The following is a 21,081-nucleotide window of genomic DNA, read 5'->3' on the forward strand; positions in this document are numbered from 1 at the left end:
TCCCCCTGTGTCCCTTACAGTCCCCTGGGTCCCCCTGTGTCCCTTACAGTCCCCTGGATCCCCCTGTGTCCCTTACAGTCCCCTGGATCTCCCTGTGCCCCTGTTCCCAGCTGCGCCCCTTGTTCCCCCTTACAAATCCCTGGGCTTCGAGCACTCTACCGTGTCTCCCCGCACCCCACTTTGTGCCAGTTCTGCAGGAACTACGGGCACGATTCCCCAGGAGGCACCTGGTAGACCTCAGGCTTGGGTGATTGCCAGTTTCTTTTTACTCTCCTCTGATAAGGGGCTCTGGTGGCACAGCGCATCAGGCATTGTACTGTTACCGAGAGGTCGGTGGCTGGACTTCATCATCCGCTGAGGGGTAGAAAGACCGGCCGTCTCCCTCCTGTTCGGGAGCTCAGGTGGCCCCATGGTCAAAGGAAAGTAGCCAAAAGGCTGACCCCAACAGTCACCCCATGGGAGAAAGATGGGGGGCGGTCTGCTTCAGTAAAGATTCACAGTCCAATCCTGTGAGGCAGTCCTGGCCCTCCCGTGGACGGCGTGGTGAGCGAGCAGCCACTGGACATCGAGGGTTTTTTGTTTGGGGTTTAAAACCGCATTCATATACATTGTGTTTTATACAATCAATCATGGAATTGTTTCATTCATGTTCGTTGTATATTGTATTCATGCATATCATTGTTCCATTCATGTAGATTGTATTTTATACAGTTATTCATATCACATTGTATTTTATACAGTCATTCATGTATACTATATTTTATATTATCAATCATATACATTGTATTTCATTCATGTACACTGTATTTTATACAATCATTCCTACCATTGTTCCATTCATGTACCTTGCATTTTATACAATTATATCATTGTTTCATTCACTTACATTGTCTTTTTAAAACATTTTTTATTATTAATTTCAATGAAAATTTACAGAGACTTTGGATTTCCATCTATTCATTGATGCACTTTTCTCTGCTTCCAACCCCCCTCCCCCCAGTATATTACCCTCTTGGAAAAGTAAAAGAAAAATTCTTTCATTGTTTTACAATCCCTCCCCCAAGGTCCACTCGACTATACAGCCTTCGCTCTGGACTCCCGTCATGACAGAAATACCTTATCACATATCCCTTTTAAACAGTTTTCTCCGTCATCTGTTTCAATGCAGTATACATTATTTATCCCATCTTTCTCAGTCTACCCCCAATCCCGCCCGATGTCAGTCCTGTTTTACAACAGTGACATCATGCAGTATTTGTCCTCTTGTGACTGGGATTCTTCACTCAGCATAATGTCCTCCAGGGTCACCCATTTTTAATAATATTGCATGAGTTCCTTGTTTTTCAATGCAGCGTAGTATTCCATTGTGTGAATATACCACAGCTTCTCTATCCATTCATTTGATGATGGACACTTGGGTTGTTTCCAACTCCTTGCTATTGTGAATAAAGCTGCAATAAACATGGGTGTGCATATATCTGCTTGGCTGTAAGTTATGGTCTCTTTGGGGTATAATCCCAGTAGTGGAATTGCTGGGTCAAATGGTACTTCTATTTGCAACTTTTTGAGAAAGCGCCATACCACCGTCCACAGTGGTTGCACCAGTACATTGTCTTTTATATAATCATTCGTTTTCTTGTTTCATTCATGAGCATTGTATTTTACACATTCATTCAGACATTTTATTTTATACAATCACACATTCCGTTGTTTTAGCCATGCATGCTATATTTCATGCAGTCACTCATATCATATGTGTTCTGTATCATCATTTATTAATTATGTGTGTGTGTGTGTGTGTGTGTGTGTCCCATCAAATCAGATCTGACTGGTACAGGAGGAGATCACCCCTCCTTCTCCAGCAGAGCATCTGGTGGATTCGAACCCCGTACCTCTGGGATTGCAGTGCAGCTTCTTGCCACTAGATCACTGGAGCTCGATTGTATATTTACTATTGGTCAATGTCTTTCTTGATCAATCTCAAGTCCTCACTGCACTTTGCCTTTTCCTTCACCCCATCTACCCACCGACCTCTGCTACCTTACTGTTTCTCCCTCTCCTCCTTCTCTCATCCCGTTTCCTTTCTCCCCCTTCTCCACTTGAACCCCTATAAATATCTTGTTTCTATTTACAAATTAATTTCAATAGCCATCTGGTTCTTTTTGTCAGTTCTTCGCTTGTCCTCACCCTTTACAGCATTCATTGTCTGGACGTTCTTTTTCTACTCTCTCCCTCCTCCCAACCCTCAGTGAACCTCTTATTTGCACAGTAACAGTTCTGATACAGTTGTTTACCCTTTTATGACCATCTCACTACTGGGCCAACTAGCAGCATCATGATAGATGGATTGAAGTTGTTAATAGTCACAGCTTGCTCAGCTCCACAAGCAACACTCTTGACACCAGCAGTCAGGAAACCAAAAGACAAATTGCACTGGGGAAAATCTGCTGTCAGAGGCCTCCTCTCCAAAGTGCTGAGAAACAATGATACCAGTCTGGAGACTAAGGTGCACCTGATACAGGCCATGGTCATTGCAATTACTTGCTATGCGTCAGAGAGCTGGACTAAAGATGACAGAAGAAATATTGATGCCTTTGTGTTGTGGTGCTGGAGAAGAATCTTGAACATATATACATGGATCACCAATAAAACAAGCAGGTCTATCCTGGAGAGTGTGAAACCAAGTTTCTCCTTGGAGGCTAGGATTTTGAAGCTCCATCTCACATACTTTGGGCATGTGGCCAGGAGGGACTGATTCTTGAGAAGGACATTGTGCTTGGAAGGGTGGAGGGGCAGCACAGGAGAGGGAGACCCCGGATGGATTGACACAGTAACTGGGCCAATGAGAATCGGAGTGTCAGAGTCAGTGCGCCTGGCTCAGGACAGGGGACAGGGCAGGCTCCAGAGCTGCTGGACACAGAGTCGCTGTGGGTTGGTGGTCTGCACCCCTGAACCTGGCAGCGTAAGGAGTCCCGTGGGGCAGCTCTGCCCGTGACGTGGCCTCTGATGGAGTGAACCCACTGACTTCTCGGGGTGGGGAGGGCTGGCCTCCAGGTGTGCAGGGGCAGGATACACCCCGGGCTGGCAGAGTGGAAGGTGGGGAGGCGGAGGGCTGGCCTGCAAGGTCTGCGGGGCAGGAGGTGCCCAGGGCTGGTGTGGAAGGATGCCAGCGGTAAGTTTCCAGTCCTTTCCTTCAAGGCACCTCTGAGTGGACTCGAACCCCTCACCTTTCAGTTAACAGTCGAGGGTGTTAGCTGTTGGACCTAGAGACTCTGGATGCAATCACCTCAGAGAAAGATCTAGAACCATCGCTCATTGTGGCAGGACCTGGGTGCTGGGCTCCCCTCCCCCTTCCCCCAAGACACAGGAGCTGCGTGAGAGAAGGGGGCTTAGCAGAGGTCCCTTTCATCCTCCATCCCGCTCTGGACGAAGGGGTCTGTGTACATTTCAGCTGCTTCTAGTCATCTCTGGCGGTCTAGTGGTGGGGGGCCACTCTGCCCACCTGCAGGCACACTGTTGGGGTCCAGGAGCAGCAACATGAGAGAAAGATGGGTGGTCTCCTCCTGTGCGATTCACTGCCTTGTGGAACCCGCTGGAGGGTCAGCTACAGGTCAGTTCCAACTGGTATGCACCAGCAGCAACTGGTTACCTGAGTGTCAGCACCTGAAGGCCAACAGCGTCCATCAGGGCTCCCTGTCTGCCTGGAGCTGGACCTGCCCAGCTGAGGAGGAGGCCTGGAGCAGACAGTGGCCTTGACTGTGCCCTCTCCAAACGTGAAGGTGCCGGAGCCACACAGTCCAGATGGGTTTCCGTAGTGGACAGCACGTGTGGCTCCCAGGAGGACTGTGCCTGTCTGTGATGTGACACTACAGCTCCTGCGTGGCTTTGAACCACCAACCCTTTGGTTAGTAGCCAAGCACATTCAGATTATTACTGTTAGTTGTTAGGGTTGTTGTTAAGTGTCATACAGTCGTAGATGACCCATAGCGACCCTATGAAGGAAAGTCTTGAACACAAAACTTTCATCTTTTCTCTAAGTTCATAGAGTTTCTAGAGACAAGCTTTTTTCGGAAGTGGATATCACTCTTACTTCCAAGCCTGTTTCATTAGGGAGATTCACAAAAACCAGGCCTGAGGGCCACAGTCCCAAGGGTCCAAAAGCCTTTTTAAATAGAGGCCAAATCCAATCGGCTCACACCCTGTTGTGAGCAAAGCCACACCCTAGTCTCAACCGCAAACCAGAAAATACACCTTTGCAGAATCCAGCTGTTGCACTCATCTTTCCAGCCTGGAAATAGCCCCAGACTGGCAACCAAAAGCCTTTTTTAAATACGAGGCAAAATCCAGTCATATTTTTTAAAAACCTCACAGTAACATCAGAGGAAAGCTTATGGATTCTGTCCCCCAAAAGTCTGTGTTGCTGCAGCTGAGTTGAGATTCCCCACGTTGTGCGCTCAGCCTGTCTTATGATGTTTTAACGAGGCGGGAGGGGCTCTGGTGGCCTTGCCCACAGGGGGCTGCACTCCTCACCCCAAGGCCAAGCCACTGTGTTGGTTCAAATCCACCAGCTGCTCCGCAGGAGAAAGATGGGCAATCTCCTCCCGTGTGATATACAGCCTTGAAAACCCGCTGCAGGGTCAGCTGTGGGTCGGTTCCAACTTGACGGTAATGAACTTTGGGTTTGGATGAAGCAGGATGAGGGTGGGATGCAGCCCTGAGCTCATGTCTCCGCAGATCACAGCCGTGAGCCCGTGAACTCGGATTTCCCTGGGGTGTGGGCATTTTCTCTTCTCAATGAGATGCAGGTAAGAGCAGTGAACAGAAGCGGAGGCCACATGCCCACCTGGGGAAGAGAGTGAAGAGTGGAGTTTGTCCTCTAGGCCTGGGGTCCCCATACTAAGAACCTCTTACACCTCCGGAAGAGTGATGTCAAGCCAGGAGAACTCTGAGGGACGCCGGGCTCACGGGTGAGAGGACACGTGGCCCTTTCTCTAAGTCCAGCAAAGGGAGCACCTCCCAAGAGCTGGCCCTCTGAATTTGGGCGTCCAGCCCCCTAAATGGGGAGGCGGGTGCAGAACACTGACTGTCTCACAGACTGTCAGAAGGACAAAGAAAGGTGTCTGGGAGGAAGAGCAGGCAGACAGACGCTCCTTGGAAGCTGGGGAGCGGAGAGTTCGTTTCCCGTGCTCTGGACACACTATCAGGATGGACCTGTCCCTGGAGAAGGGACTCCTGCTGAGGGGAGGAGAGGGCCGGAGAGACGCGAAGACCCTCAGGGACTCGAGCTGGAGCGGCGGCTACCACCGTGGGTGCACACACAGCACAGTCCAAAGCCCTCCTCACTCACTGTTGAACTTCCAGATGCACCCGAAGCAATCGACCTGGCTTGAAAGATACAAGCCTGCTGGAGTGGTGAGCACCACTGAGACCCACAGCTGACCATGCAGCGGGTTTTCAAGGCTGTAAATCACACGGGAGAAGACTGCCCATCTTTCTCCCGTGGAGCAGCTGGTGGATCTGAACCGCACGCCTTTGGGATTGCAGTGAAGTTTTCTTGCCACTAGGCCCCCAGAGCTCCCTAAATGTTTCTATTGAGCAACATTTTACTGAGCTTATTTAACCAAAAGATCAGTGGTTTAAACCCACCAGATGTTCCTTCCACAGCAGTGGCTTCCATAAATCCCGCTGCCTTGGGATGCCCGTTCTGCCTTGGGGCAGTTCTGCTGTGTTCTGCAGGGTGGCTGGCAGTCAGTGTCCACTCACAGGTGAGTTTGACTGTCCCTAGGGGCCAGTGAGTCCATTCAACCCACAGTGACCCCATGTGTTACAGATGGATTGCTCTGTGGGGGTCTCAGGCTGGGATCTTTACAGGACAAGGTTGCCAGATTTTTCTGCTCCAGATAGTAGCAGTCAGGTGCTTAAACACAGGGCCACGAGGCTCCTTTCCCTGGTGGCTTCTTGTGACTGTAACGGCTCAGGATTTTGAATGATGCAGGGTCCCCTCAAGGTCTCTGTCCTCTCGGGGCTCCCAGCCTGGCCTCCACCTCGCTGGTCTGGGTGCAGGATGTACCCTTGGTGATGGACAGGGATGCAGCCCTGAGTCCCCAGGAGTGGACGGCTGAGCCCCTGCACCACCGTAGTCGGAGGGGGACTTGGGGTCTCGTGCAGTGACGGGGCGCAGCAAAGCCCACACCCAAGTGGTCATCAGTGAGAGCAAACGTATCGCCCAGAGGTCGGAAACCAGAGGAATCATAGGAGCTGTATGACTCCATCAAGCCAAATGTCGGCCAGACGCATAGTGGGAGCGCCCCAGGTCAGCGGTGGCCTGGATGACTGTGACAGCTGGTGGCTCTGGGGTGATAAGAGCATTCCAGATCACAGAGTGGTGATGATTTCATAGCTCCAGGTATGTACTGAAGACCATCAAATGGGCCAGTAAAGGCTGCATGTTCTGATTTTGTGCTACGCATCCATCCTGGTAGAGTTGCTGTTAAACAGGACACCAAAGATGTCGCACTAACGTATGGCGTTTCGTTCAAAAAGGAAACATCGCCCTTAAGTACCAAGCTGTTTGTCTGTATGGTTTCTCTCTTTAGTTAGCAGGAAGGCGATGTGTAATGTGGCAGGCTGCTAACTGACCTTCAGGTTTGAGTCCAGCAGTCGCTCTGAGGGAGAAAGCTGGGCAGTCTCCTCCTCCCCCAAAGATTTACAGCCTCTGAAATCCATGGAGGTTCGCGATGAGTTGGAATTCCCTGACACCTCCTCCAGGGAGTCCTCCCTGATGCTCTAACTCCTGACACCTTTACCTCCTCCTCCAGGGAGTCCTCCCTGATGTTGTGACTCCTGACACCCTTATCTCCTCCTCCTCCAGGGAGTCCTCCCTGATGCTCTGGCTCCTAACACTCTTACCTCCTCCTCTTCCAGGGAGTCCTCCCTGACCCACAGGGCTCTGCAGTCCTTGATCCCTGCAGGCCTGGCTGGTCCTGGAGTGGGTCTGTGGGTGGGGTCTTCTCCTGACCCTGCAGGTCCTTGCCCCCCAGGTCTTGGAGCATAATGCATGCTCTGCCAACATGTGCTGACTGGACTGGACGCCAGAGAGCAGGCACAATTACAGCCCTGGGTGTTCTGAGTCATCTCCAAGACCCAGAGACGTGAAGCTACCCGGATCACACAGCCCAGGCAGGCACACTCATCCCGGTGCCCCAGCTGCAGCCTCGACCGCCCCTCCTCCTCTGTCAGTCACTTGGGCCACGCTGATTGGCCAGCCCTGCCCCCTCCGGCCACCTGTTCCTGTCTGTCACCCGGCCTCCTCCCTAGGAGCTATCCTGTCCACCAGACGGCAGCTGCGGGTGAGTGGGGCTGGGGGAGGTCGGAGCAAAGAGGGGGCTTCTAGGTCTGAGGAGGTGCTTGTCAAGGCCCACAGAGCCCCCTATCCTGTGGCTACTCCCAACCTGGGACATGCACCCCTAGTTTTACCTCTCCATAGGCACCCTCCCCCACAGGTGGCCCTACCCCCTCCCAAACTTGGGGTCTGAGGGAAGTGTAGAGACACACAAGGACCCTGGAAAGTAGAGCTTTGGGAAACAGACTAAAGTGGATTTCACCTCAAATTTTGTGTAACACCCCATCTCCAGCCTCAATTTCCTCATCTGCCAAATGGGGTCAGAAGCCATAGGGGAGAACAGGGGATCAGTTCTGGGGTTGGGATACCCCAGGATGCCTCCCTCAGGGCCTGAGCCAGGGGGTCCTGAACCCCAAGAGTCTAGGGGGTCTGGTGGAGACTTGAATGTCAGGATTAGCAGGACGGAATGGCCCCAAGGGAAACGCAGTGGGAGTGGGGATCTGGGGGGAGGGACTGGACTGCCCACTGGCCTGTTGCTGGCCTGAGACACCAGATAAAAATAGTCCCCGGACTCAGAGAGCATGAGCCTGTGGCCAGCAGGTTCTGGGCTGTGGTGCTTCTGACTCACCAGTGTGTGGCCCCGCAGGAGCCCCCCAACCCTCTCTGGGCACCAGCCTCATCGGCTACTGGGCTTAGGGACACAGGGACCCCCGAGAGACAGGACCGGGGAGGGGCACTTTGAGGCGGGAGCCAGGGCCATCAAGAAGGGGGCTGGCAGGGACAGCTGGGGCCACCCGAGGCGAGTATGGGTTTGCCAGGGCAGAGGCTGGTGACAGGAGAGGGCACAGAGCCGGATTTCAGTACAAATCCTCAGGGCAGCTCCAGGCCCAGCAAGGCTCTCCCTCTGCCTCTTTTCCAGCCTGATGCTGCAGCTCCTGGCATTGCCATGACAACCAGGCCCTTGGAGGAGCTGGATGGAGGCCTGGGCAGCTGCCGGGCCGGGGAGGACCTCTCTGCACTGGCTGACCCCTACTCAGGACGGGCCCGGGAGAACACAGCCCGAGGTGCCCAGGCCAAGCCTGGGAGGACACAGCTCGAGGACCCTGCAGGTGACTTTCTCCTGAGACCCTCCGATACTTAACTGTGCTCTCCCGCTCCTGCCTGAGGGGTGTGCAAGGAGTCAGGAGAAAGCAGAGAGCCAAAGCAAACCCTTCTCTGTCCCCTGACCCCAGTGGGCAGAGCAGCAGCCCTGTAGGGTCTCTAAGCCTGGTTTTTATAGGAGTAGACACCTTTTTCCTGCGGAGCTGCTAATGGGTTTGAAATGTTGACCTTGGGTTAGCAGCACTGAGAACTGTGCCAGCAACTCCAAACAGAGTTCTGGGTTCAGACTTCAGTTTGCCATCGAGATGCTCTGTGCCTTTGGGCAAGATTCTTGATGTCTCTGAGCTTAAGCACTTTTTTTTTATGAAAAGGTTTGTTTTAATTCATTTTAATCAAAGTTTACAGAGACTTAGGGTTTCCAGTCATTCATTATTGCACTTTTTTCCTTGCCCACCCTCTCCCTCCAATTCACTCTTTTCCTTGACTCTTTCATTGTTATGCAATCCCTCCCTCCAAGTCCACTCCACCATGTAGCCTTCACTCTAGACTTCTGTAATGACAAGAATACCCATTCATATGTCCCTTTTAAACAGTTCTCTCCCTCATTTGTTTCAACGCAGTGTACATCATTCCTCCACTCCTTTTCTGTCTCCCATCAACCCCGATGTCAGTTCCATTTTATAACAGTGGCCCTATGCAATATTTGTCCTTTTGTGACTGAGATATTTCACTCAGCATAATGTCCTCCAGGGTCATCCATTTTGCAAAATTTTTCATGAGTTCCTTTTTTTCAATGCAGCATAGTATTCCATTGTGTGAATATACCACAGCTTCTCTATCCATTTGTTTGTTGATGGGCACTTGGGTTGTTTCCAGCTCTTTACTCTTGTAAACAAAGTCGCAATAAACATGGGTGTGCATCTATCTGGTTGGGTGGCAGTTATGGTTTCTTTAGGGTAAATTCCCAGTAGTGGAATCGCTGGGTCAAATGGTATTTCTATTTACAAATTTTTGAGAAAGCGCCACACCGCCTTCCACAGTGGTTGCACCGTCTTATACTCCCACCAACAGTGAATAAGGGTTCTAGTTCCTCCACAACCTCATCAACATTTGATGTTTGCTGCTCTGTTAAATTTTGTTATTCTTACTGGGGTGAGATGATATCTCATAGTTGTATTGCTTAAGTGCTTTTTCCTTCATTTAAAAATAATTTTCTGAGTAACAATTTGCAAAGCAAATTAGCTTTCTGCTGAACCATTCAGACATTGTTTTATAACATTATTACGACACTATCCCCATTCCCACCCTGTGATGCTCATGTCCACTAATCCTTCTAGTCTCCCTCTTTCTGCCTTTTAGACTTTGTCCTTGGGCAAATGCTGCCCTTTGGACCTTATATTGTTGGTTACTCTAAAGAGTGGCTCCCTGGCGTCCTGCTCATATAGTGTGACTGAAAATTGTGTCACGAGGGTGAATTTTGTTCCAGTTCTGAAGGCTGACTCAGGATCAGTCTCAGAGGCCATTGTTCATGTCTCTGTTTAAGTGCTTTCTTATCTGTAAAGGGGGCGGAGCTGGGAGGAGGACGGCATGGTTTGACTCTCCTCTGTTCCATCAGCAGGGATGCCTAGCCTGGCCGACCTCAGCAGCCGGCCTCAGGTGAGTAGCTGGGGACCTCAGGTGTAGCCCAGGGGTCCCTCCTCCAGAGTTGGGTGATGATGGTCAAGGAAGGCGGGAAATGCAGCTGGAGGAAGCACTCAGAGTGTCTCCTGACTCTCCCCCAGGACTCCCCAGCAGGTGAGGGTGGTGTGGACACCAAGCCCAAGAAGATAGAAAAGGAGCCTGCGGTCAAAAGAGTCCCAAGCCCCGGGAAGGAGAAGACGAAAGCTGGAGCAAGTGGGTTTGCAGAAGGCAGGGTGAGGTGTGGGAGTGCATGGGCTAGCCCTGGAGAGTAGATCCAGGGACTATGTCCTGATCTGGGTGCGGGGGCTCCCAGTGTCTGAGAGATGTCCAGGTGTTGAGGGCAGAGGATAAAGGTACTGCTGGTCTTGATGGTTCATCACACCCATGAAGGCTTGGTGAAGCTTCACGCAGCCACTCGACCACGATTATGGCATCTTCGCGGGTGCAGAGTGGAGGTCGGAGCAGAATCCAGGCCGGAGGATCCTTGGGCTGCTGCCCCTTGGTGCCCGTGCCTGGGGGGGCTCGCTGGCAACCCTCCTCTTGGTGCCTGTCCCTGGCTGGGATGTCCCGGGTCACTGCCCCAGCCGTCCACGGACAAGGAGGTGGGAGGGTGGGGGCGTCCCAAGCTGTTGCCTCTTGGTGCCTGCCCCTGGGGTAGGGGTGTCCCGGGCCTCCATCCTAGCCTCCTACTTACCAAGAGGCCTGGGGAGGGTCCTGGACTGCCGCCCCTCGGTCCTCACACCTGGTGAGGGGTGTTCTGTGCCACCATGCCAGCCTCGCACTGAGCAGGAGGCCTGGGGAGGGTCCAGGGTCATTCTCCTGCCCATTGACTAGGGAGCCTGGAGCGGGTCCAGGACATACCGACCCAAACCGCCCGTTGACCAGGAGACCTGGGGAGGGTACCAGCCGCGGCCCCTCAGTGCCCGCGCGTGGGAAGGGTCCCAGGCCCGCCCCCCACTGACCAGGAGGCCTGGGCACACTTGTCCGCAGCGCCCCGCAGCGCCCCTGCGCGGAAGAAGACCCAGAGCGTGCCACCCGCACAGCCACCGCCGCCGCCCCCGAGCGACGAGCTGCCCTGGGGAGACGTGACGCTCAACAAGTGCCTGGTGCTCGCCTCGCTGGTGGCGCTGCTCGGCTCGGCGTGCCAGCTGTGCCACGGTGAGCACCCCGCGGGGCACCTGCCCGTAGGGAACCGGCCTTGGGCCTCTGGTAGGGCCACCCTGCAACAGTCTCTGCAGCCCCACCCTATGGACGTCCCAGGCCCTGTAAGGCCGAGGGCATGGCCCCTGGCACCCCGATGGCTGTGCCCATCGTTCTAGCCCCGTCCCCACCCCCATACTGAACGCTGCGGGACAAAGGGGAGGGGACGGGGAGGTGCACCTGCAGCAGATCTGGGCGGGGAGAACTGTCTTCAGGAAAACTGGCCAGGGGCAGAGCGCTCACTGCACAATGACAGAGATGGTTGGGGCGCTGGTCATCGCCCAGGCTGACTTGGGGACCCCTTTTCACCCTAGACGTGGTGATTGGCAAGGAGGCAGTGGAACCGTGGGTGCCGCCAAGCCCTGCCCCAAAGGTTCGAGAACCGCCTCCGGTGAGAGCCAACCTGCAGGTGACCTGGGGTGAGGGGTGTGGAGCCCACACCACGGGCGGGGAAGGGGCGCTGACCCTCGGCCCACTGTCCGTCCTGCAGCCGAAGCCGACGGCCTGGGTCCCCCCACCCGCGCCGCCCGCACCCCCTGAGCCCCAGGAGGAGGCTGAGGCCAGGCCAGAGGCTCCAGGGAGCGGAAAGGCCGCAGTGGAAGACGAGGAGGCCGGCAAGACCACCGAGGAGACCCCCGGGGAGGCCCAGGCGGAACAAGAGCACAAGGAGAAGCTGCCCGGCAGAGAGAGGAGGAGGAAGGAGGAGAGGCAGCGAAAGGAGAAGGAGCAGAGGCCCAGGAAGGAGAGGCCGCGGAGGGAGAAGGAGGCGAGGCCGCGGAAGGAGAGGCCGCGCCCGGACCAGATGCGGCGGGGAGAGCGCGAAGGCAGCCATTGGCCGCGGGCACGGGACTCCGCGGACCCCCAGCGCGGCAAGGGCCCGGCCTGGGAGCCCAGGAGGCGAGGCCGCAGCTCCTCCTCCGAGGAGCGGCCCGCGCGCCCGAAGCACCGAGCCGACAGGGGGCGGGACTGAGCCGGGCGACGGGCGCCGAGGAGCCCCGGCCCTTTGCGCAGAGGCCTGAGCGATGGCGATGGGTGGAGAGGTGGGCCTGACCCGGGACCTGCGTTCTGCAGGAGGGTCGGGAGACGGGGGAAGATCTCCAACCAGAGAATTCACTGCCAGGAGTGGATCCTGGCTGCTCGCGACCCTTCTCCAGCTCTCTTGGTCTTAATTTTCACGAAAGATCACCAGGCCTTTCCTGGGGAGAACTGCGGGCGACTCGTTTCCACCAGCTTCAGACCAGCTGGTGCCACGTTGACCTCGTGCCTGCATGGCGGAACTGCTGCGTAGCTTCCTGCCAAGTAGATCAGAGGGCTTGTCTTTCGAGATGGGCCGTGATTATTGTTCCGTGCCATCAGTGGAACCGACCAGAGCTGCCCCTCTGACCTGTTTCCAAAGATAGTAAAACCAGAGATCGCCCACCTTTCTTGCCGCAGAGCAGTAAGTGGATTTGAACCACGTGCAAAGCCCAAAGTGTTTGCAACATCCAAAGTACCCACCTGTCCTAAACATAACACGCACAGACGCACTAATTGTGTTGGTCTTTATTGGCAATATTGGGTCAGAATAAATACGGGTGGGAATGTGACCGGCCCTAGGGGTCATCGGCAGCCACACTCGGTGGCCACCATGTTGGGCACGTGACGCGCGCTGATGCGCTCTTCCGAGAGGCTAATCAGCACCTTGCTGCCGTAGGCCGTTGGCACGCAGCAGGGTGGCCGCGCCAAGGCGGTGCCTCGCGCCTGCATCTTAAGTAGCAGCACCACATGGTTGCCGTAGTGCGGGTTGCGGTCGGACTGCGGCCACCCGCACGTGCCCTGGCAGTTGTTGGCCTGGTAGGTCTCGGGGATGAGCACGGAGCGCTCGGCGCGCAGGTCCACGACGAGCTCGCGCAGCGCGCAAGGTCCGTCCTCCTCGTCAGGAGCCACCCTCGAGCTGCGCTGCGGTCTTTCGCGCCGTTCCCGCCAGCGCCACTCGGTGCGCAGACCCTGCAGCGCCTTGAGCAGCAGCAGCGCGCGCAGCGGCCGCACAGGCCCGTCCTCCTCGCCGGCGTCCCCCGGGCACAGCGCCAGGAGGCGCGCCAGCAGCGGCTTGGCAGCGGGAGGCAGCCGGGGGAGGCTTTGCAGCTCCGCCGCCGCCAGTTGCAGCTCGGCGGCCACGCGGCGCACCAAGCCCGCAGCCCAGGGCGCCTCCTGCGCTGGGGAGGGCCCGGGCCCGGCGTCCGCAGCGGCTTCGCCAGCGGCCAGTGGCTGCAGTAGTAGCAGCGGCTCCTCGCCGTCCAGCAGACTCTCGAGCGCTGCGGGGTCCGACAGGTTGACGAGGCCCTGAGGGACTGCGGCCAGTGAACCCGGGTCCAGAGCCAGGCGCGGCGGGGAGGCCCGGCCGGGGGGACCTCGCAGCGTGCGCACCAGGCTCGTCAGCGTCTCCAGGAAGGGGTCTGCGCTGTGTGGCACCTCTGGCTGTGGGGATGGCCTGGAAGAGCGAGGGCGGTGAGCGGCGCCGGACAGCGCTCCCTCCTTCCTGCCGGTCCTTTACCAGCACCCTGCACCCCTCCTTCGTTCCCAAGTACTTTGCGTGCCATCCCAAGCACCCTAGACACACTCCCTGTACCCCACCCCTTCCCCCCTCCTCGGCATCCTGGTCCCCCAGCCACACTGTCCCAAGTCCCCGGTCCTCCCGACCTCCTTTCTATCTTTTTCCCCAAAAACTCTGGACCCCCCAGCCACCCTTCTCAGCCACAAACACCTTGAGCCCTCTGTCTGCCCAACCCCCCCGCCCCTTGGATTTTAGCCCCTTCCGGAGCACCCAAGGTCTCTCTCCATCCCCCCAGGGGGAAAAGGCAAGGCCCCTATTTTCTCCCCAGGCCCCTCAGGCTGTCCTGTCACTTCTACCCCTGGCCCCAGTCAGCCCCGAACCTGACTGTTGGGAGGGGCACGGTGTCCAGCTGGCCATGTGCAGGCAGCGGGGTGGGCGGGGGCCTCGGGGGCAGCAGCAGCAGGATGGGAGGTGTCCTTGTGAAGCAGTGGGTCTTGGGGCCGAGTAGTAGCCGCTGCAGCTGGGCCATGCTTAGCGGGACACCTGTAGCAGGTGCACTGCTCAGGGCCCAGGGCCGGGCAGCCTGCCCACCCTCGTCAGATCCTGCCAGGGTCCCCACCGCCTACCATCTCCATGCAGCCTCAGGGTGAGAGTCAGGCCAGAGCCTCGCCAGGCAGTGTCAGGGCGGTCCACGACCAGCACCAGGTAGCGAGTGTCTGGGGCCGGACAGAGACTCTGCGGACATGAAGCAGCTGCGCTGGGCAGGCAGAGCCATGCTCCCTCGCCTGACCGACCCCTGCCCTTGACCGCCACCCCCACCCTCTGCCCCCTGACAGCTGCACTCCGCTGGCCCCAGGTCCCCTCATACCTGGGCTCTCGGCAGCCCAGCACCCGAGACTGTGGTGGCAGAGCCCACTCCGGGGTACAGCACCAGCAGTGCCAGGTCCAGGTGGCCAGCTCCTCCGGGTGGGGGCTCCTGGAACCTCAGGGAAGGGGTGGGTTCCCACGTCACTGCAGCCAGACAGTGGGGAGGGGCACCTGAGCCACTGGGCCCAGGTCCCCCCCAATGGCTGCTGGGGTGGAGATCCACCCCAACTGGGAAGCCAGCCCCGCAGGATAGTGTGGCCGGCGGAGGGCAGAGACATCGAGGGTGTGGGCACAGGTGCCATGGCTTCTCTAGGTCTCTGGTTCTGGGAACCCCATGACCTGGTGGAGCCGTGTCTCTGAACGTGGCTGAGTACTGTGCCTGCTGCCCACTGGGCTGTGTATGTGGCTCTCTCCGTGGTCCTGGGGGTGGAAGGGCCCTGCTGGGCACTGTGGGCAGCTGGGCGCTGTGGGCAGCGCTGCAGCACCTGCCTTCTCAGAGAGGAACGTGCCCAGCCCTCACGTACCTTCTTCCAGGTGCAGGACCACCAGGTGCTGACCCGCAGGTGCACTGAGCCAGGAGCCTAGCTGCTGTAGGGGGCCCAGGGCAGGCTGCTCGCTGCTGGAGGTGCAGAGGCCGAAGGTGGCCAGGTCTTGAGGCCCCCAGTGGGCACGGCGCACGGTGTCCAGGAAGGCCTGCTCAGAGTCCCCCAGGGTACCCACCACTCGCAGGGTCCCACTGTTTCCACTGCCCCTGCCCAGCGACACCAGGCACAGGTGGTCCCCAGGCCTGTCTAAGGGTGACCAGGTCCAGTCATTTCTTGAGGTCAGGCCCCTGAGGCTCATGGCTGGCTCCTCAGGGGTGGCTGGGACACTCAGAGGTTCTTGTTTCGGGGTCCTGACCCCCAGCACAGCCCCCACTGTGGCCAGCACCAGGGCTAGGCCAGGGCAAGATGAGGAGACAAGCATTGTGGTGCTGGGGACCAGGTGGCCAAGCTTAAGTAAGGCTCACGCCCAATGCCGGGGGTGGGGGCTGGCTCCTGTGATGTGACCTTGGGGGGCGCCTTGGGTGAGCCTGGAGGAGGTGTCTTCACTGGACACTTCCCGTTCTATTCCCAGCTATCTGTCTCTCCCCACGACCTTGAGCCTCCCTCCCTGGGAGTGACTGGTGGGATGGTAAACAGGTCTGGGCCAGGGGTGGGGACCAGGCCAGTGGGGGGGGTTAGTGGCGGGCAGAGCTGTGGCCAAGCTCCAGGCCTGGGGTAGGAGGGTGCTCAGCTTGGCCAGGGGTGACTGTGCTGAAGACGGCTGACCTGCAGAGGCATCTCATCGGTAAACACCCCCCCATCAACAGTGACACCCCCAGCCCAGCAGCTCCCTATCCACAATGACCCCTGCCCAGTGGCCTCCCATTAGCAGGGAGTCATCAGCCACGAACCTCGCCCAGCAGCCACACCCCCCCACGTCATATGCACACAGCTGGGGAGCAGTGGGGACCCCTATCCCACAGACACACAATGCACTGGAGGCCCAGGGGACTTTATTGAGTGGTGGGGATGACACGCTGCACAGAGCGCTGTGTATAAACAGGCACTTCTCCACAAGAGGGGGCGGGGGCCGGGCAGGGAGGTTATCCTTCAATTGCCTGGAGGAGGGGGAGGAAGGCTTCCTGGGCCGTCGGAGGGGAGTGGGGGCCTCAGCATCGGGGGCATTGGAGTTGGGGGGTGCACCCCAGGGTTTGAGGGGTGCACCCCAGGAGCAGGAGGGTGGACCCCAGGAGGCTGGGGGTGAACCCCAGGAGCCTGCGGGTGAACCCCAGGAGGCTGGGGGTGAACGCCTGGTCCCTGAGGATGGACCCCTGGTGCCTGGGGGTGGACACCTGGAGCCTGCGGGTGAACCCCTGGAGCCTGGGGATGAACTGGGGCTGCAGGGTGGACCCCGGGAGTGGGTGGATGCACCCCAGGGGCCTGGGGATGAACAGCAGGAGCAGGTGGGTGCACCCCTGGAGGCTGAGGGTGAACCCCAGCTGCTGGTGGGTGCACCCCTGGAGCCTGGGGGTGAACTCCTGCAGATGGGGGAGGGTGGACCCCTGGGGCTGGGGGGTGGACCCCTGGGGCTGGGGGGTGGACCCCTGGGGCTGGGGGATGGACCCCTGGGGCTGGGGGATGGACCCCTGGGGCTGGAGGGTGGACCCCCGGAGCTGGAGGATGGACCCCAGAGGTTGGTGGGTGAACCACTGGGGTTGGGAGTACACCCCGGGTGCTGGTGGGGGCAGCTGAGGGGGCCCTGAGGGGGCTGGTCCTGTGGGTGGCATGGGTGGCAGGGGCAGGCCTCCAGGTGGTGGCGGGGGCAAGGCCTCAGGCAGCGGTGGCCTTGGGGGTAGTCCGTTCATCAGAGGGGGTGGGGGCCGCTTCACCCCTGGAGGCCCAGCAGGTAGGGCTGGTGGTGCGGGGGGCTTTTCCATCTTGAAGTGGAACTGCAAGAAAAACTGGGAGGCCCAGATAGGACAGCTTCAGTGGGCGGCTGTGCCTGGACCCCCCCACCCCCCCGTGGCTGTGCCTGGACCCCCCTGTGGTCTGTGGGGACACTGCTGGCAGCCCACCTGCTTGGTCTCCCGGTTCCAGTGGGTCCAGAACTTGCCCTCGGCCTTGTCTATCTCTCTGCTCGGCACCTGGGTGGGAGAAAGGCAGGGCTTTGGGGTCAGGGCCGGGGCTGGTGGGCGCGCAGACTGGGGCCCTGACAGCCTGGGGTAGATCTCGAACGGCAAGAGCTAGTGTCCGGACCCAGGGTCATCACAGGATGAGTGCAGGGCATGGTGACCAGGCAGCCTCAGGGAAATGTGGGAGCAGTACCACCTCAGAGGGACCCCCTTCTTGGGCAGAAGTCATGGAGAACCACTGCCTCCCTGCTCCTGCACCTGAGAGGATAGCCCCCAAACCCACTCCAGCCCCACACCTTGAAGGCGATGGTCTCATAGGGCTCGGCCGCCATCAGCAGGTACTGCCAGCGTCTGTCTGGGGGCTCGATCCGCTGCTCGTAGGCGGACATGAAGCGGTGCCGGGGCATGATGCCCTCAGCGATCTCTGGGTAGTCAATCTGAGGGCACAACGATGGGCGATACCTTTCTTAGGACCTCCAAGAGGGAAAGGCCAGTCTGGGAGACCCCGAAGCAGGAGAGGCAGGGAGACTGCGGGACAGGGAGACCTCAGGGAAGGGAGACCCCAGGGCATGGAGACACAGGGTGGGTGTGGGGCAGAGCAGGGAGGGCAAGGCCTCACCTGGAAAAGGAGACTCTGCTGGCCCACCTCCGTGTCCCTTTGCTTGGTGACTGCAAGATAAGACAGGTCTAGGTGGCCCTTTGTGCCCTGGACCCAAGAACACCAGGGTCCGAGGGCATCATGCTGAGCTGGGCGGTGACGACCTCCGAGGGTGGCTGTAACCAGGCCCAGCGGGGAGGAGCTGGGCGAGGCTGCCCCCAGCTCACAGAGAACTAGCACCAGGTGCTGCCCAGACAGACTCACCTTTGTAGCCTGGGCGGCCAATCTTCACAAATTTTTTCACCTCAACCTTGACCTTTTCGGGTGCAGGCTGGGCCGGGGCCTCCTTTGCCTCCTTGGCAGCTCGCCGGGCCCTGTGGGTGGGAGGACAGGCATTCAAGGCCACAGCCCAGGTGCAGGGAGGTGCCCACGTGAGTGCCCCTGGAAATGAGTGTCACCCCACAGGTCTGGTACTCACAGGTTGGTCTGATGCTTTTTCCCCTGCGTGTGAGCCAGGTAACTTCCCTGCAGAGAGAGACATCATGCAGTAGGGCGTGTAGGCCCACACCTTGGACTCGAGGGGTCGGCTTGAGGCAGACAGTGCCTGGTGGGCCCAAGAGCCGGGGGCCATGGGGCCAGGACGATACAGAGGACACACTTGGGCAAGACAGACCGCCAGAGCTTGTGCACAAGGCAGCAGGAGGCGCTCTCAGAGCCAGAGCCCCCAAGTTCCTGGGGGGGCTGGGTGTTAGCACCTTTTAATGCACAGCTGTTGGTGGAACCAAGTGTTGGAAGGGGACACGGTATGGCTGCAAACCCTATGGTCAATGCATCAATGGAGTCCACTGATGATCAAGGGGCAAACAGTAAGGTCAGGGGCAGCGGAGCGGGCGGGGCAGGGGCAGGACGAGGGGTGTGGAGTGAACCAGGGCAGGGGGCAGGGCCGGGGCAGGGCCAGGACGAGGGGTCGGGGGTGAGTCAGGGCAGGGGGCAGGGACAGGACGAGGGGTGGGGGCATGCAGCAGGGCAGGGCAGCGGGGGGTGGGGGTAGGTGCAGGAGGAGGACCCCTGGCTGGAGACGCACCTCATTGTTGTGGAGGGTCAAGCAGAGCTTGCACTCGTAGGAGCCCAGGTGGTTCTTCATGAAATAAGGGTCCTGGGAGGGAACAAGGGGACGGGGCCTCCATGAGATGCTGACATCCTGCGGCCGAGGCCTGTCCCACCATCCCTGCTCTCAGTGGACACGGACAAGGTGCTATTCTGTCGCCAAGGCAGAGGCCATCCATGTGGCTTTTAACACCCCCATGTGCATTAAAATGCAGCCTCTAACATGGGAGGCAGGCCTGAGCTGTGTCCCCCACACGTCTTGGAGGAGGCAAGGGGCCCAGGACAGCTTCATCCCCGAGAACAATGTGGTCAGGTCAGCAGCACCGAGGGGTAAATCCCATGACTCCACCGGCTGGTTTTGGCTGCAGCAACCTCATCCCGATGCCAGGACGCAGCCCGGTGCTGGCCAATTCTCTGTATCTCAGGTGCATTTCAAAACACACAGCCCCCCCACCCCGCAAACCAGAGTCTTTCAGACCCAGGAGGGGATTCTGGGCCTGTGTGTAGGGAAGGAGCCCAAGGCCCACCTGCCCTGCCCGTGCCCGCCCGGCCCTGCCCACCTTGTTGATGTCGATGGTCTCTAGGGCCAGCTGCCGCAGGCGTTCGCGGCGGTCCCGGTTGCTCTCGGAGGAGGAGGCCACACCCCCACTCCCCGTCTTGCCGCCTGGGCGGTGCTGGAAGTCCATGGTGGCGGTCTTGGGGTGTCAGAGGAGGAGAAAGCTGGGGGGGGTGCAGGGAGGAGTGGTGAGTCGTGGGGACCTGCCTTCAGCCTGGAGGCCACACAGAGGGAGCCCCTCACAGGGACCCTCAGGAGCACAGGGCCTCCCTATGACAGTTCTCTCCTGGGGGAAGTCTCCTGTGGACAGGCCACAGGACCCACTTAGCCAGGAGGGCCATGTGTCATCACATGAACTCAAGGGAAGGGTCACCCTAGCCAGAGGACGCAAAGACAGGGAGCGGAAATGGTGGTGCTAAGTTCAGAGGTCCCAAAGGCTGGGGGCTCCCAAACAAGCGCTGCCTCCTCCAGGAAGCTCTCCCAGACTGCCCAGGCCTGTGGCATCCAGGCCCTCCCTTCTGGTCACTGGTTTTCTGGCGCAGCAGGAAGCTTCTCAGAGGACAGTCGTGGTTTGTCCGAGGGACGCAGCACCGGCCCTAAGCATTCCCTTCTTGCCTTGAGGCCACTCTCCTGTGCAGCCCGGCTCCCATACTGGGGTCCAGTAGTGCTGACCACCTAGCTTGTGAATTTTGGACACACATCACCTGGCCTCTGCCGAGGCAAGCTCATGGGGACAGAACGTGGTCAGCAGAAGTGTCCCCACAGCCCTGCCCTCCTTCCTGCATTGAGCGTGTAGGGATCTGCCCAGCAGGCAAGGGAGACCCAGGCGTTCACCATGCCCCGGGCTCTCAAGTCCCCCCTCCTTCACTGGCCCAGCACCACCGGCCAGGCTGCCGTGTCCTCAAACATGAACAGACCACCCACGACCAGACAAACGGAGAGAAGCTGCCCCAAGCTGGCGGCCTCCTGTGTGCAGAAGGCCAGGCTCAGGCCCTGTGGGCAGGCCGGGTTCAAACCCCAGCTCTGACTGTTCACATCCGATGGTCTAAACCCGTTTCCTCACCTGTGAAACAGGACGGCCGCCACCACCACCTAAGAGTTCTGAAGGCCTAGCGGGAAGGGCGTTTCCAAAGGCAAGTGTGCGCCCGTGCACCGGCTGCCTTCGGGTGGGATGGGCTGTCTCCTCCCAGGAGATGTCCCACATCTCAACACCTGCTGGAGGGTCAGCTAGGGGTTGATTCTGAAGGCCAGTAACAACCACCCACCTAAAAGTTCACACAGAAATTAAACCAAGATGGACAACGTGACCATCACAAAACAACCCACATGCAGGCAGAAGATATGAAGAGAATCCACACCAAAGCCGGCACTGGACGGCCAACGAAAGAGATAAGGTGGACCCACAAAGCGACGTGATCAACACCGATCTGAACCATCCTAT

General features: G+C 58.3%; 3 protein-coding genes across 3 annotated transcripts; 1 reads left to right on the plus strand and 2 right to left on the minus strand.

Annotated features, from left to right (window-relative positions):
* Window positions 1-8,288: 8,288 nt before the first annotated feature.
* Window positions 8,289-12,293, plus strand: JSRP1 (junctional sarcoplasmic reticulum protein 1). The gene is made up of 5 exons (XM_006897977.1): window positions 8,289-8,451; window positions 10,062-10,099; window positions 10,225-10,336; window positions 11,114-11,332; window positions 11,638-12,293. The coding sequence occupies exons 1-5, from the start codon at window positions 8,289-8,291 to the stop codon at window positions 12,291-12,293; spliced, it is 1,188 nt and encodes a 395-aa protein (XP_006898039.1).
* Window positions 12,294-12,922: 629 nt separating this feature from the next.
* AMH (anti-Mullerian hormone) lies at window positions 12,923-15,689 on the minus strand. Its single transcript, XM_006897978.1, has 5 exons — window positions 15,248-15,689; window positions 14,725-14,867; window positions 14,483-14,591; window positions 14,237-14,399; window positions 12,923-13,793 (listed from the first exon to the last, which is right to left on the minus strand). The coding sequence occupies exons 1-5, from the start codon at window positions 15,687-15,689 to the stop codon at window positions 12,923-12,925; spliced, it is 1,728 nt and encodes a 575-aa protein (XP_006898040.1).
* A 668-nt stretch (window positions 15,690-16,357) lies between these two features.
* SF3A2 (splicing factor 3a, subunit 2, 66kDa) lies at window positions 16,358-19,786 on the minus strand. Its single transcript, XM_006903672.1, is given in 9 exon segments — window positions 16,358-16,968; window positions 16,971-17,208; window positions 17,323-17,391; window positions 17,676-17,816; window positions 17,999-18,048; window positions 18,242-18,351; window positions 18,456-18,502; window positions 19,062-19,133; window positions 19,645-19,786. Coding segments are annotated over 9 exon segments (1,464 nt in total). The 5' UTR covers window positions 19,771-19,786.
* Window positions 19,787-21,081: the final 1,295 nt, after the last annotated feature.

This window comes from Elephantulus edwardii, unplaced genomic scaffold, assembly GCF_000299155.1.
Source record: "Elephantulus edwardii isolate Elephantulus edwardi_28Jun2011 unplaced genomic scaffold, EleEdw1.0 scaffold00217, whole genome shotgun sequence".
NCBI classification, from domain to species: domain Eukaryota; kingdom Metazoa; phylum Chordata; class Mammalia; order Macroscelidea; family Macroscelididae; genus Elephantulus; species Elephantulus edwardii.

Coding starts and splice junctions, on each gene's coding strand:
- JSRP1 (XM_006897977.1), top strand. CDS start 8,289: ATGACAACCAGGCCCTTGGAGGAGCTGGATGGAGGCCTGGGCAGCTGC. Junction 10,100..10,224: donor ACCTCAGCAGCCGGCCTCAG/GTGAGTAGCTGG, acceptor ACTCTCCCCCAG/GACTCCCCAGCAGGTGAGGG. Junction 10,337..11,113: donor GAAGACGAAAGCTGGAGCAA/GTGGGTTTGCAG, acceptor ACTTGTCCGCAG/CGCCCCGCAGCGCCCCTGCG.
- AMH (XM_006897978.1), bottom strand. CDS start 15,689: ATGCTTGTCTCCTCATCTTGCCCTGGCCTAGCCCTGGTGCTGGCCACA. Junction 14,592..14,724: donor CTGGGCTGCCGAGAGCCCAG/GTATGAGGGGAC, acceptor TCATGTCCGCAG/AGTCTCTGTCCGGCCCCAGA. Junction 14,400..14,482: donor CCTGAGGCTGCATGGAGATG/GTAGGCGGTGGG, acceptor CACCTGCTACAG/GTGTCCCGCTAAGCATGGCC.